Genomic DNA, 15,582 nt, shown 5'->3' with positions numbered 1-15,582 from the left:
GGCTTAAACATAACAGGGAACACACGAGCATCTGCTATGAAGGAAAGGGCTGCCATCTATCAGTTCATTTGTTTCCTTGTTTATTCACAAAAGAGTATCCGGGCACCTATCAGCTGCCAAACACTGCTCAAGGTTCTAGGGACAGTGGTAATAAATAAAAGATAATTGTTCATGTAAAAATTTCTGCTGGAATTCACTGTGAACTTACTATGCATCAGGCACTATTCTAAGCACTTTACATTCGACCCTCATAATAACCATATGAGGTAGACGCGAATATAATAGCTATTTCACAGATGAGAAAATTAAGGCACGATAGAATTAAAGCAGCCTGCCCAAGGTCAGAAATGTACTTAATAGCACAGCTGGGATTCAAATCCAGGCAGTTAAAGCACCTTACTGAGAGTCACCCAGGTAATCAAAGACACAGCAGGGACTAAACCCTAGCCAGGTAATCTGGAGGAAGAGCCCATGTTTATGAAATAAAATATTATTCCCATGGCATTTCCATTCTTCCAGCTACCCAAGCCAAAGCCCTGGAGTCGCTGAATTCTCATTTCCTCATACCTCACATCTGACTCATCAGCACACCCTGTAAGATCCACTCTCAAAATACATCTGAATCCAACCACATCTTAACACCTTAACGGCTACCTGCTTGGCCCGAGCCACCAACATATATTTCATGTGGGCTCCACAACAGCCTTCCATTCTTGCCTCCCTATCGTCTATTAACCCCACAGTAGCCAGAATGAGGCTGAAAAATGTAAATTACACGTCACTCTCCTGCTCAAAACCTTCCCATGGTTGACAACCATACCAAGGATAAAATCCCAAGTCCTTAGCACACCTCAATCTCTTTACTACTGTCGTTGTCCTCATTTGTCCAGATCCAGCCACCCTGGCATCCTTGCTGCTCCTCACATACTCCAAGCACACTCCTGCCTCAGTCTTAGCACTTGCTAGTTACCTTCTGTCTGGACTCTAGAGCGCGGCAGGGCTCATGCCTTCCTATCACTAAGGGCTCTGCTCAAATGTTACTTCTTGGAGAGGACCTCCTGGATCACTCCATCTAATCTGACACCCCCTCCCCAATCCAGAGCATTTATCAAGACCCGTCATACTTATTGTTTACTGTCTGCTTCTGCTTCATGAAGATAAGGATTTTGTTGTATTCACTACTGTATCCCCACGGCCTAACCTGATGCCCAGCACCTGTAAATATTTGTTGAATGAATGGACAACTAGGTCTGTGAATAAGCAGTAGGACACCTACTTTTCCCAAATTCTTTTTTTTTTAATTGTTTATTTATTTATGATAGTCACCGAGAGAGAGAGAGAGAGAGAGAGAGAGAGAGAGAAAGGCAGACATAGGCAGAGGGAGAAGCAGGCTCCATGCACCGGGAGCCCGACGTGGGATTCGATCCCGGGTCTCCAGGATTGTGCCCTGGGCCAAAGGCAGGCGCTAAACCATTGCGCCACCAGGGATCCCTTCCCAAATTCTTAATAAGCGAAGCTGCTGCTTCTCACACTCTGGGCATTTTATAATCCATGCTGACTCTAAAATCATTTATCCTATGTATTTCTGTGACTCTATAACATTGCTTTCCATTAATCTGTCCTCCCATCCACATTCCATCAGTCTCCTAAATTAGTCAGTATAGTATATAAACAGAAGTATAGGTTCCTCAAAGCCACCTTCCTGGGGATGACATGCGTGTGCCAGAATGTTTCATATGCTCTTCATAAATCATTCTGGGGCATCATCTCTAAAATAAAAAAAAATTAAAACAGAGCGGAAACATTTTAGTTATAGCCCTTTGATTGATTGATTAGTGCAACACTATCTTCTCAAGGAAGTATTTGCAATTTTAGCACTTTGTTTTTTAGATGAAAATAGGAGGCTCTGAAGTCACACTGAACTAAATGGGCCATTTTGTAGCTATGGAACCTTGGGCTAGTCACTTAATCCTTCTGAGTCTGTTTCTTCATTTGTAGAAAGGAAATAATAAGTATACCTTAAACTGTTAGGATTAAGCTAATAAACTTTAAAAGTCTAGCAGGATGCCAGACACATGGTGGGTACTCAGTAAATGGCATATATTACTAAGAATTATTGCAATGAATTAAAGCTAACTATAATTTTTTAAATGTCATGAATAGCAACTAGCACTCAATAACACCCAATTTTAGCAAAATCACCTCACAAATGAAGAGAGGTGTTGACAAAGTAGGGCATTTGTGATGTACAACTCCAACAGCACCTTTTACATCATATCCTGGAGCTCACTGTCTCTGTCTTAAGCTCTCCAGTAATGCTGCCAAATTTTCTGGTATTCAAAATTATACTGTGAGCACCACAACACTAAGGACTTCTAGGTTAAATATATAATATTTGAGTAAATGTTTTGGAGCCATTGAAATGATCAATATGAAGATTTTATAGGGATGTGGAGAATATCAAAATATAACCTGCAAAAATTAAATATATTTTTTGCCCTAAGTTTAAAAAAGGTAACATTTAGTGCACACAATCATTGCCACGATGTAAAAAGCAATCCACATATAAAAAAAGAGAAAAAGTGGACAAATAAATTATTAAGGGTATTTGTTGGGGTATAGGATTATGAGTGACCTTCTATTCCTTCCTCACTTTTCTGACCTTTTAGTAATACTGATGTACTAAACTTTCAAAGTAATTGAGGCTGCTAAAAATTAAAAAGGAAAAGAAGAGAGGGGGGAAAGGAAGAGGAGAAGTAAAAACAAATCACTGAAAGAAAATGTTTTTTAGGATTTCCAGTGTAGAGAATTATGTGACTTTTCTTGGCTATCATTCACACTGGAAATAACCTACTCTAGAATTATGATAAAGTTCCTCAAAAAGTTAAGGAATAATAAAGGATATGAAAGAAATGATAGTCTTCCTCTGGCATAACAAGCCTACCACCCACTCTACCTCTGGACTTCTTATGCTATGTAAATGCATCTAGTTCCCACTGGTTAGGTTATTTTGAGTTGGTTTTCTTTTATTTGTAGCCAACTGCATCCTAACTGGTACAACCTTTGAGAAAAGAAGCAAATCGGCTAATAGCTATCATATAAACCACATTTATATGAGTTGATATTAACACTCCTTTTTTTTTTTTTTAACCAGCAAAGACCTACTGGGCTAAGGAGTATTCACCACTGCACTGAAGAAGGTCACAGATAATCTGTGAATAAGTCCCCACATAACATAAACCACATGTGTGTCAAAACCAAGTATGTGATCAACATCATTATGCACACAAATTATACACTTCATACCATACATGAATAGTATCTATCCACATCTTCATAGAGTATAAATATTCATTGTAAGTAGATAATGCTTTCAGTAACCAGTTACTGAGTATCAATTATGTACACCAGATTCTGTCCTAAGTACTGAAGACATAATAGTGAACAAAACAAAGTCCTTTTCTTAACAGAACCTCAATTTTCATTAGTAACAATAACTAGACAATAAAAAAGTAAATAAATCATATTAAATGGTGAGATGTGCTTTGTAGAAAAACAGCAAGGGACCATCAATTTTAAGAAGCACCCAAATTTTCCACACCACTAGGTAAGAAAGAACATTGTCAACTAACATTATGAGACACCACTAATTCTAAGATGCTCCCATTTTAGAGATGTTACAATGTGGGAAAATATCCCTTAAAACAAATGAGTATGGCATAAAATAGGAAAAGGGACACAGAAAACGCAGGCAAGGAAAAGGAACCAGTAATTTCAGATCGGGTGTCTGACAAAGGTAAGAAGCCATTCAAGTCTCTGGAAGAGGAATCTAGTGAGGGGAAGGGACGAACACAAAACCAGGGCAGTGGGCACACCTGTGGCACACTGGAGGAACAGAAGGAAGGCAGGTGTGCAGGAGACAGCAGGTGAGACAGAGCACAGCAGGAAACAAAACTGAGAAGCTACAGAGGCCTGAATATACGAAGCCTTGCAGGCCATGGCTCTAATTCTTAACCTGAGCAGGATGGGATGCCCAGGCATATTTTCAAAAAAGATCTAAACCAGGGGTGCCTGGGTAGCATCATCAGTTAAGCGTCTGACTCTTGGTTTCGGGTCATGATCTCAGGGTGGTGGGACAGAGCCCTGAATCGCGCTCAGCACAGAGTCTGCTGGAGATGTTCTCTCCATCTCCCTCTGCCCCCTCTTTCCCACACGTGCGTGCGCTCACTCTCTCTAAAATAAATAAATAAATCTTTAAAAAAAATGTAAAACAGATGACCAGGATCTCATCCTATTTGATATTTATAAGAACAAAATCATAACATTATTTTAAAACCTGTAACTACATAGCTTATACGCTAAAATGTTATAAAGTGAAGCTATTTTCCAGCATAGGATAATAAGTGATTCCTCAAATATGAAATAAATCATCAATATAGTTTTTAAATTATAATAACCCAGTATGTAAGAAAAGTGAGAATGCTGGTAATGAAACAACCTCAGAAAGTTAAAAAAATGAGCTATTGAAGTATTTCTCTGTTGGTCCTGACCAAAACTATTAGTCCAACCACCAGCAAAGAAAAGTGACTTTTACTGTATGGATATCAAATGCCAATTTCTAATGCTGCATGAAGTTGAGGATGCCAAATGGTTGATTTTACTATATTAAGTAGTAAGAAAAACAAAGGAAGAATCTTGTAATATGTTAAAATAGTTTTTTCTTGACACATCTTTTTAAACTCTTACCTGCTGGATGAGGTGCATACACTTTGAAGACTGCACTCCATAAGCATTGTTGACTATATGTGGAATGCCAGAATTAGCACAAATCACAGCCAGTTCTTCTAATCTACAAACATAAATATTCAACAGAAAGACATATTCCTACTGTGCTTTTATAAATTACAGTGTGAGAACTTTTTTTAATTCAATAGTTATTCTTAATGTACACTATGAAAAAAACGGGAAAACTGAAATTTCTACAGCAGTATTTTAGCATAAAATTCAGCAGCAGGCACTTTAGGATAAACCTAAAAAAGCTTTTAAATTAATGTTACCAATAAATGAGAAAACGGGTATTTATAAAAATCCGTATACATGGGAGCTTTTAAATCACTTTAAAATTTCCTATATAAAAAAGCGAGAAGATTATAATGATCTCTTAACAGGGTGGTATGCTCATTTTTAAATGCTTTTGGTTGCTTATCATACTAAAGCTAATAGTTGCAAAATAATTAGCATGTCTTAAAATCTTAAGAAATCTTACATTTAACATCTCATAAAGTAAAAAATACATTTTCAAGTAGACTTTAATGTATTAAAAAATACAGAACATTAAAATGTTTCAGTACCAAAATAACATTTTCCAACAACTTGCAAACTAAAGAATCTTTTAAATAGCTGCTGGTTTTAAATTCACTCTTACTTTTTCATTTGACACTCCTTATATTAAAACAAGTTGAGAGTCAAGCTCTATGCAAAATAAGGTAATAAATTTCAATTAGTGTGTAATGAATGGTGTTCCTCTGCAAATCCAAATACTACTTGTGACTGAGGCCATCTCTAACAAATATCTTCACATGCTATGAAACTAAGACTAAATCCTATGTTTTAATAAAGTTTTAAATTTCTTAAAAATGTTCTTTCTATAATATAAAGGATTTGGAAGCAAAGCATTTTTATTCAATAAAAGTTCTTTCCCATAAGGATGTATTTCAAATATATATTACATAGTTATTTATTTTTGCAAAATACATTTTTTGGATGTACATTGTTTTTTAAGATTTTATTTATTTATTCATGAGAGACACAGAGAGAGAGAGGGAGGCAGAGACACAGGTAGAGGGAGAAGCAGGCTCCATGCAGGGAGCCCGACATGGGACTCGATCCCGGGTGTCCATGATCATGTTCTGGGCTGAAGGCGGTACTAAACTGCTGAGCCACCTGAGCTGCCCGCATTGTTTTTAAAGTACAGACAGAAAAAAAAAAAAAAAAAAGTACAGACAGGAATGCCATTTTTCTGTCAGAAGTTTTCAATTTACTTCCTTAAGGTATTATGAGTTAAAAAGTCATTTTATCATTCATTTTCATAAACCTCACAAATTGAGAGGAACCTTTCATTACTCAAATTAATCAGATACTTGTTTTTAACAAAATAGATCTTCTGGGATGCACACAAGTATTTTCTTCATAAAAGGCACTTCGACATGTTTGTGTTCTAATGAAAGCATTCCTTATTAACAAAGTTCCTTGAGAGTAAGACGCTATAATAACATAAAGTACTATTTTAAAATGGAAAAAAATATCATTTGAGTTGTTTTAAATATTCAGAATTGATCAAATCTGCTAATATTATATAAAGATATTTAATGAAAGGCAAGGACAGATAAAAAATACTTTCCATGTAGATCAAATTGTATTGCAACTTAGCAGCCAATTGAGATGTTATTCAGATAGAAGAAATGATACCCTTATTTTTTTATATTTCCTTTGACTGATTTTGCCCTACAATACTCTGTCCAATTAATTAACTAATAAAGATAACATACATATGCTTATTTAAGTTAAGACGATAAAGGAATAATCTCAATGCAAAGAAATCAAAATACATCTTAAATTTAATAAAATTAGAAATTCGAACATATTACTAATAACTGTGCTTCACCATTTTCCTAAAGTTCACTCTTATCAGGAACATTCATTATATAACAGAACTAAAAAGTGTCATTTGAGAATTCTGATAAAAAATATTTGTAATTTTTTTCCCAAAAGAGATAATACATGTAAAATACTTAACCCTACACCAAGCATACTGTAAACATCTTAAAAAAAAAAAAAAATCAAAAGGAAACAAAACTATCCTAAAGTATAAACAATCTAACACATACCCATGTGCTGTTTTTGGGAAATGTGATTTATTTCTATCACATTAAAATATTTCCAGGTAGCAAAATCATCAATGAATAAAGTACAGAGATCTTTATTTATATTTCAATATAAATTTAAAAACTGGTAAGTAATGAATAAACAAGGAAATGATATGTAATATTATCTTAAAATAGGATTCAGAGTCACAAATAAAACAAGGTAAATTTTCAAGAGCATGGTCTTAAAACTGTCTCTTAAAACATGCCTAATAAAAAAGTAACGTACATTCATTACTGCCAAATTGTGTGATTCCATGAATAAAACTAAAGTTTAACTTTATCTTAAAAAATAGTCCAAAGTCAATATAGTTCTGACAAATTATTAGCACTTCTGTTCAACATGATAGAATGAAACAGAGAGTGCCATCAAAACTAGAAATTTGTATTACTCTACCCAAGCCTGTTATATTTTCAGAATAAAATTTGTGGACCTCCTTTAGAAAAAAAATTTTTCTGCTTTTTTTTCTTTTTGCTTTTCTCTTAAATATATGCAGTTTTCTCTAAATGCAAAGACAATCACCGTGTACACTCAAGTGTACACGAGTTCATCTTCCAATTAAGAAATTCAGAAGGGGGGGATCCCTGGGTGGCTCAGCGATTTAGCACCTGCCTTCGGCCCAGGATGTGGTCCTGGAGACCTGGGATCGAGTCCCATGTTGGGCTCCCTGCATGGAGGCTGCTTTTGCCTCTGCCTGTGTCTCTGCCCCTCTCTCTCTCTCTCTGTCTCTCATGAATAAATAAAATCTTTAAAAAAAGAAAAAAAGAAAAGAAATTCAGAAGGTAATAAATAATCCTAAATTTTCTACTTAAAAATCTGTTGATACTGGTAGTTCTGATATAAGAAAACTAACTGTAAGATCAAAGAAGTGGAGCAATTAAAACAACTAAATCCAACATTATGCTTAGAAACTTCTATTAAATAATGAGGCAAAGATGCAAAGAGATCAGAAACAGACAAAAACAGGAAGACAGTTGCTCTGTGTCTACTCAGGTGATAAAGGGATCTCCATTTGGTTTTAGTTGTTTTTCTTATTCTGTATCAAATTTTTATTTCCCCAAACCACTGTGTTGTTTCTCCACTAGTCCATTCACCTATTTCCTGCCAAATGTTACTTTTTTTTTTTTTTCCAAATGTTACTTAATAAGCATCTTTGAGAGTCCCTCTATCTGCATTTCATTTAAAAGACCAATGGACGCCTAAGGGACAATTATTTGGGAATGATTTACCTATCAGGCACCCTTGGAGCGAAACAGGATGTAGTAGAATGAACACACAGAATGTTATCAGGCCCAAGTTCCTGGACTTTAGCCTCCACTGCTTTCAGGTCTGTGCGCAGCTCATCACCTTCTAACACGTTCTCTATCACCACAGGCTCAAAACCTAACCAAGCCAACCAGAAATCAAAATGTTAGATAAACTAAAATAAGGGAAGATCCTGGAACTCTAGGAAGCAGTGCTATTCTACATAGGAACTCTAAATTTGGTCAGTGAGCCCTTGCCTCGTAATAAAGACCTGGCTCAATCTTGGCATGAATCAAAAGCAGGTCAAAACAACGTGAAGGACTAGTAGACCACAATTAGGACCACAAAATCTATTTAATGCTTAGATATGACTAGGAAGACTTGTTCTGGGAAGGAAAACAAAGGTCAAATAGATACCTATAAAAGTAAGACTCCTTCACTATGATTCCATTTAGACTGAGGAAAAGTAAATCCATTCTCTGGCAGCATTTCATTTTTAAGTTGGCTTTATTTCAGAGATGGACAAGAATAATAATATAATTCAAGTACTAAAACAAATCACAATCGTCAACTTTATATTTTAGTCCTAAAGTAAAAGTAATGAATTTTATCAGCCTAATGATCACTGACCCATCCCATAGTTTACAAGGACCTTCTATACTTTAAATATAAAAACTATTTCTCAATTTTCAATTGAATTAGTACACTTAACTAGCACATGATCAAATGTCTGATCAAATAATGTGTAATCTTATATGGTGAATATTAAGGTATCCATAAACTTTAAGAGTTGTATGTGCAATATATACAGTAAGCAATGTACAAAGCACTTAGATAACTAAATATGTTGTAACACTAGTAAGTACTTAGGGTAAAAGTAAAATCAAAGTGCTTAAGTCTTACAAACTGGATAGAAAATAAACTAGGGAAATTTTACACATAAAGTCATTACATAGTCACATTTTCAGTCTTCCCAAATAGCAAATCTACAGCAGGCTGGACTCATGTATTTAGAGGCTATAAGAGATTTAGAAACCATTTAGCTCAACTCGCTCATTTCATAGACAAGGGAGCCAAAACACAGAAAATTAAAGCAGTTAAGAGGAAGTAGTTTTCTTCTGTGTTTTATAATCCATATTAAGTTGTCTGCATTCTACCTACAGAAATATAAAAACCTGGCCACCCTAAAATCATCAATCCGATTATGTTGGTTCAGAGATGTCCATGTTTTATATCTATACTTTCACAGCTATTAAAACAAAACCTAAATAGTGCTTCCTAATGACACCTAATTTTCTATTCTTTCTCAAATTTTTGAGACCTAACCCTACTTTCGCTTTCAACATTAAAAATGTTTTTTTTTTTTTTTGAGAATACAACTATCTTGTCTCCTAAGAATATAGACTATCCTAAGAAAGGATAAACCATAAATTGTAGTACAAATCCTAACATCTTTTGGAAAAGTTTCCAATTCTTCAATATGGCCATCTTTCCTGTAAGTTTGGTTATTAGTTCTTTGGTTAATAGGATATAAATAAACAGACTTCTTGACAACTTCATACCACTTAAAATAAATCAGTATATCTCTTAAAAGTCTATCAGTTTCTGCTCTATGTCCATATTATGAATCCCTTTTCATGAGTTTCTTTAGGATTATTTATATGGTTTAGTTATAGGCCAATACAGTTCATTTCATACAACAGACTGAGATTATTCAAAATTAACCTTAAATTCTCAGATTTGCCTTGATTTAAGCAAGCCAAATACTAAAATACCAACGTGAAGTTTTTATCTCGTCTATACATAACGATGCCTGTATCCTTACACTTTGATTTATGACAACAATTTATGTGTTTTCCACATATGTATATACAACAACAACCATTCCTGAAGCCCTTAGCACCCTTCGTGCTCAGGGATTACTGTTGGGCATTTCATATGTTATCCTGCTTAATACTCAAACAATCTTGTGAGATAAGTATTTGTAACTCCATTTTAAAGAATGGACATACGATACAGCCATTCCACTTCATGGCATATACCCCAAAGAATTCAAAGGAGGACTCAAATGGGTATTTGTGCACCCATATTCACAGCAGCATTATTCACCAGAGCCAAAAAGTGAAAACAACCCAGGTGTCCATCAACAAATGAATGAATGAGTAAACAACGTTGAGAAAGATAAATACAGTGATGTATTAGCCTTAAAAGAGGAAAGAAATTCTAATACATGCTGCAACATGAACTTTAAAGATATTGTGCTATGCGAAATAAGCCAGTCTCAAAAGGACAAATACTCTGTAACTCCACTTATATAAAGGACCCAGAGCAGTCAATTTCAGAGACAGAAAGAATAGTGATTGTGAGGAACTGGGGGTCGTGGGGAGGGAGGAGTTATTATTTTAGTGGGTACAGAGTCAGTTGAGATGAAAAAGTTCTGGAGATTATATGTTACACAATGGCTGTACGACAATGTGAATGTATATAATGTTACAGAACCATACATTTAAAAATGATTAAAATGGTAAATCTTGTTATGTATACTTTCTTACAATAAGAAGGGAGAACAAGAACACATTTAGTTTCTTCTTCATTCATCTTTCTCTATACAAAAAGTTTGAATTTCCTACATTATATATGCCACTTCTCTTCTTTTACCTGCAGTGATCATGGATTTAAAGCAAGACTTCTGGTCTATTCTTGGCCATATAATATACTTTGCCTTTGGTCTTTTGTGTCGTAACGTTAAGAAACACAAGGTTAGACTCATACCAGTCGCCATGGGAACTACAAAGCAGCTGGTCACTGCAGGGACACCTAAAAATAAAAAGTAAGAAAAATTAATTATTCCGCTAAAAACTAGCATCCTTCTTGAAGAAATTCTGTAGTTCTTCAATCAAACAGTAGGAGTTATAGACTTAGTGCTTCCTCTCTACTTGGTCTCAGGAAGCTCACTGCCAAATTCAACCTCCAGGCTTATGGCTCTGGTTTTCTATCTTTTTCTAAAGGGTTTTTAAAAATATATATCTTTCAAAAGCCATTTATAACCTGTTTGGAAAGAGGCGTTCATAAAAGATAGGAGGCAAAGGTGTATGTGGCTGGCCAGCCGAAAGTATTATGATTAACACAGTACATACCAGCCAACTTTATGATGTCCAGGACCAAAGAATTGGTAATTTTGTTCAAAAGGCTAGAACCTGCAGCTTTTGGTTGCACAGCAGAAATATCACCCGATCGTCCAATTCCATGAATGAACCTAAGCAAAAAATGGGCCAACAACTGGACAAAAATATTCAGTGTTCTAAGTAATCCACTGTATAAGTATACAGATACAGTAACAAAAAAAAAAAAAAAAAACCCACACCAGAAACAACACTTGACTATCGCAGACAAGTTTATTTCATAAACTATTAATAATGTAAAAATATCCTGGTTAAATTGAAACAAATTTATCAATTACATTGTAGGGCTAGTCTCCAAAGATGGCCACCATCAATTCCTCTTCTCCCAATGCCCATACACTATTGCCAACACCAAGAAATGGAATCAAATTCCTCTCCACTTGAATATGTGCTGGCCTTAGTGACTTGCTTGGCCAGGAAGAATCTAATGGAGGTGATGTTCTGGAATTTCTGATCTCGATCCAAGAAGCCTTACAGCTTCACCTGACCTCTTGAAGAACTGCTCTTGCAGGAGCTCCCTCCTATTATCCAGATGCCATGCTGGGAGAGGCCCAAACCACCTGGGGAGGCCATCTGAGCTCCCGGCCACCTAAGTGAGTCAACTTGGATAAATTGCCCAGTTGAACCTAGTAACTAAAACTCTCAGCCAACATCTGACTACAACTGCATGACACGCTGGAAGCAATAATCAACTTGCTGAGCCCTGTTAACCCACAAAACTGTGAGAGGTAATAATAAGCTATCGTTTTAAGCTACTAAGTTTTGAGGTGGTTTGCTAGCAGCAAAAGAAAACCAGAATATATGCAACATTAGATTTTCTTATTTCTTTCCACTTCCTTAACGAGAGCAGTGGACTAAGTTCCCATGGGGATGAGCTGCAAGTTCAAATATTGCCTTAATTTAAAAAATACTACACTTAACCTTTGAATCGGGGGGGCGGGGGGGGGCATTAGGAGAGGCCTGCATAGTCAAAAATTTATGTATAACTACTTTGATTCCCCCAAAAACTTCATTACTATTTGCCTATTGTTGACCGGAAGCCATACCAATATCATAAACAGTCAATTAACACATATTTTATATGCTATATTATATACTGTTTTCTTACAATAAGCAAGTTAGAGAAAAGAAAATCTTACTAAGGAAATCATAAGGAAGAACGAAAGTACGGTTTTCATCGAAAAAAGTCCACGTGTAGGTGGACCTGTACAGTTCAAATCCATATTGTTTCAAGGGTCATCTGTATACATTCCTTGAAAATTAGTGTCCAAATCCACTCATGTTAAATTAGATGACATTATACACATGAATGATACCTCTGAATATTCTTCAAATTTATATCTGTTTGCACTTTATAGTTAGATTAGAAATCTGTCACACTGGGATTATCACAGAACACCAGTGTCATACATCATCACCACCGAAACTTAATGTACAAAGCATTTTTTTTACAAATATCATAAATCATGTTATTAGCCTATGTTAACCATGAATTTTTCATCCAAGTTATAGATTCATTATCATTAGTTCTCACTGCAATGATTTTGAGTGAAATAAATTCTACTATCCCCAGGAAAACTTCACCACTGAACATTTCAAGACAGGAGTTTTTAAAAGTTTATCTATATTTCACAGAAAAGTGGAAGAGCAGAGAAATGATCATATTTGGAAACACTACCAATTACATGGTTAAAAGAATTGATGAAAAAGCTTTCTAAAATACCACAAAAGGAAAAAGTGACTTAATTTAAAATCAAGTGTAGCGTACCTTTCCTGCACCTATTTCAGCAAAGCAAGGGATTTATAAAATAGGATTCGGTTCAGATCCAGATGAACGTTTTAAAGTTCTACCTACTAATCATTCTCTTAAAAAACCCGCAACGTTAGGAAAGAAATATAGCAAACTATAAACAACTTCTACATATTTTAAATTCTAACAACCGAATAGGTTCATTCACATTAAATGTACAGGCAGTAGAGTTAAAGCCCCAGAACCCCACAGGATAACTAGAACTTTCACCCTACTCTCCTGAAAAGCAACTAGTCAGGCAAATTGTTTCCATCTCCCTGTTGCATCTGGTTCATGCGCCCATTTGAATAGGGAAGAAGTAGGTTACCAATAGATGTTTTATTGGTATTACCACCATCGTTTTAAACAACAAAAATCTTAAAAAATAAAAAAAAGGGGGTGGGGGTACGCCTGGGTGGCTCAGCAGTTTAGTGCCTGCCTTCGGCTCAGGGCCTGGTCCCGGGTCAGGGGATGGAGTCCCACATGGGGCTCCCTGCAGGGAGCCTGCTTCTCCCCTGCCTGTGTCTCTGACTTGCTCTGTCTCTCATAAATAAATAAACAAAATATTTTTTTAAAAAAATATGTTTCTATTTTAAAAATATACCTGTAATGACGTCGAGCAACTAATGCAGATGCGACTCTCCCTTCCCTTTCTCCCACACCACAATTGCCCAGGAAATTGTTGCTATCCATGATGGCAAGCTCATGCAAAAAAAGTTCAAGTGTACTTTCATCCCAACCATCCTCTGGACACTTCCCCTAAAAAAAAAGATAAAAATGAAAATAAAAGTAAATTCTTTAAAAAGCTTATATTTCAGCCCTAGAATCTTCCTTCAATGATTTTTTTTGAAACTTCGCCATGTGTATTTTGCCATCCTCCTTGCTTTCTAAACTTTAGACATAAATTGGGCCCAAGGCAAGAAAAACCTTGAGGAGGCCAAACATTTGTTACACGGCGTCGCCATCAGCTCTGGATTGCGGGGGGAGGTGGGGGGGGGGGGTAATAAATGACCAGGAGGAGATCCGCTCGGGTCTCAAGCTGCAGGAAGCACAGGTTAACGGAAAACCAATAAATGTCATCATCTTCAAATGACGATTCTCCAACCGAGGCCGTGAAAACGAGGACTTGTCAAAGTGGGGTGCAATTAAAATTCGGGTGAGAGGGATTAGAGGGAAAGGAGAAGAACTGAGTGGGAAGCATCAGAGAGGGAGGGAGACAGAGCAGGAGAGACTCCGGACTCTGGGAAAGGGACGAGGGGCGGTGGCAGGCGGGGGGCGGGCACGGAGCCGGGCGCTCGGTGGGAGGAGCACCGGGCGATATGCTATAGGTCGGCGAGTCGACCTCCAATAAAAAAAAATATACATACATACATAAAATAAAATAAAAGCGCACACACAAAAAAATCCTGGAGCCTGGCGGGAACCAGACTCGTGAGGCTCCGGCAGCTCCCCCCGAGCCGGGCATAGGGCCCTCGGGGTCCCTGGCAATGGTCAAAGCGGAAGGGATGCGAACTTTGCCTTCCCGCACACACAACAGTAAGGCAACTACTGGCCCGGAGTTGGGCAAAAAAGCAAACCAAACAGGACTCCACCTGCTGACCCCGCGAGCTCCGCAACACCACGCTCGGCGCCGGCTGGAGAGGGAGACGGAGGGCGGAGGGCGGGCGTGCACCGCGGGCTGCAGCGGGGGGGCCGCGAGGGGGGCCGCGAGGGCCGCGGGGGGGCGGGGGGCCGCGAGGAGGCGGGGGGCGGGGGTCCGCCAGGGAGGGGGGGCCGCGAGGGGGGCCGCGAGGGCCGCGGGGGGGCGGGGGCCGCGAGGGAGGGGGGGCCGCGAGGGGGGCCGCGAGGGGGGCCGCGAGGGCCGCGGGGCGCGGAGCCGAGGCCGGCCCGACAGCCCCGTACCTTCTCCAGCAGCAGCCGTATGAGGTGCTCGTGCGAGCGGCGGGCCTCACAGCCCTGCCGCACGTAAGCCGGCGACACCAGCCGCTCGCCCGCCGCGAAGCTGTCGCGGTTCATCTCGGCGGCGGCCCCGGCGGCGGGGGTCCCACGCCGGCCGCGCGGGGCACGGCCGCTGAAGCAGGAAGCCGCCCGCCGCCCGCCGCCCGCCGCCCGGACGGTACGGCAAGGCCTCGGGACAAACATCCTGAGTCGTTTGTGCACATGCGCACAACTGGCCGAGCGGCGCTCCCGGCCTGCGGGCTTGGGCATGCGCAGGGGCGCCGGCGCCGAGCCCGACCTGGAGGCGGAGCGCTGCACCTGTGCGCAGCGGCTGCGGCGGGAGGGAGGCGGCGCGGCCTTCTCGGCGCTCCAGCCCGGTCGAATGGCGAGATTTGCGCAGTCTGTGCTTCAGGCTTCCGACCCCGTGTCTCTCTAGTCCCAGAACCTCTCCTCCGCAGTTTCCTGAGCCTCAGCATGTGCTAGGGCCTGGCAGCCCGCTAGGAC

General features: G+C 38.8%; 1 protein-coding gene across 2 annotated transcripts in view; it reads right to left on the bottom strand.

Annotated features, from left to right (window-relative positions):
* SEPSECS (Sep (O-phosphoserine) tRNA:Sec (selenocysteine) tRNA synthase) overlaps positions 1-15,284 on the bottom strand; it is a 36,633-nt gene extending 21,349 nt beyond the window's left edge. The window contains exons 1-6 of one of the 2 annotated variants that reach the window (XM_025437218.3): positions 15,043-15,284; positions 13,745-13,899; positions 11,307-11,425; positions 10,828-10,986; positions 8,154-8,307; positions 4,747-4,849 (exon numbers count right to left, since the gene is read on the bottom strand). In XM_025437218.3, the coding sequence (XP_025293003.2) occupies positions 4,747-4,849; positions 8,154-8,307; positions 10,828-10,986; positions 11,307-11,425; positions 13,745-13,899; positions 15,043-15,282 (930 nt within the window). In that variant the 5' untranslated portion in view covers positions 15,283-15,284. The remainder of the gene's footprint in view (positions 1-4,746; positions 4,850-8,153; positions 8,308-10,827; positions 10,987-11,306; positions 11,426-13,744; positions 13,900-15,042) is intronic. The other variant, XM_035714442.2, reaches the window with a different exon arrangement.
* Between the last annotated feature and the right edge of the window lie 298 nt (positions 15,285-15,582).

Source organism: Canis lupus, chromosome 3, assembly GCF_003254725.2.
Source record: "Canis lupus dingo isolate Sandy chromosome 3, ASM325472v2, whole genome shotgun sequence".
In the NCBI taxonomy this organism is placed as follows: Eukaryota; Metazoa; Chordata; class Mammalia; order Carnivora; family Canidae; genus Canis; species Canis lupus.
Note: the sequence above shows the minus strand (reverse complement) of the source record. Positions and strands in the feature narration are given on the sequence as shown.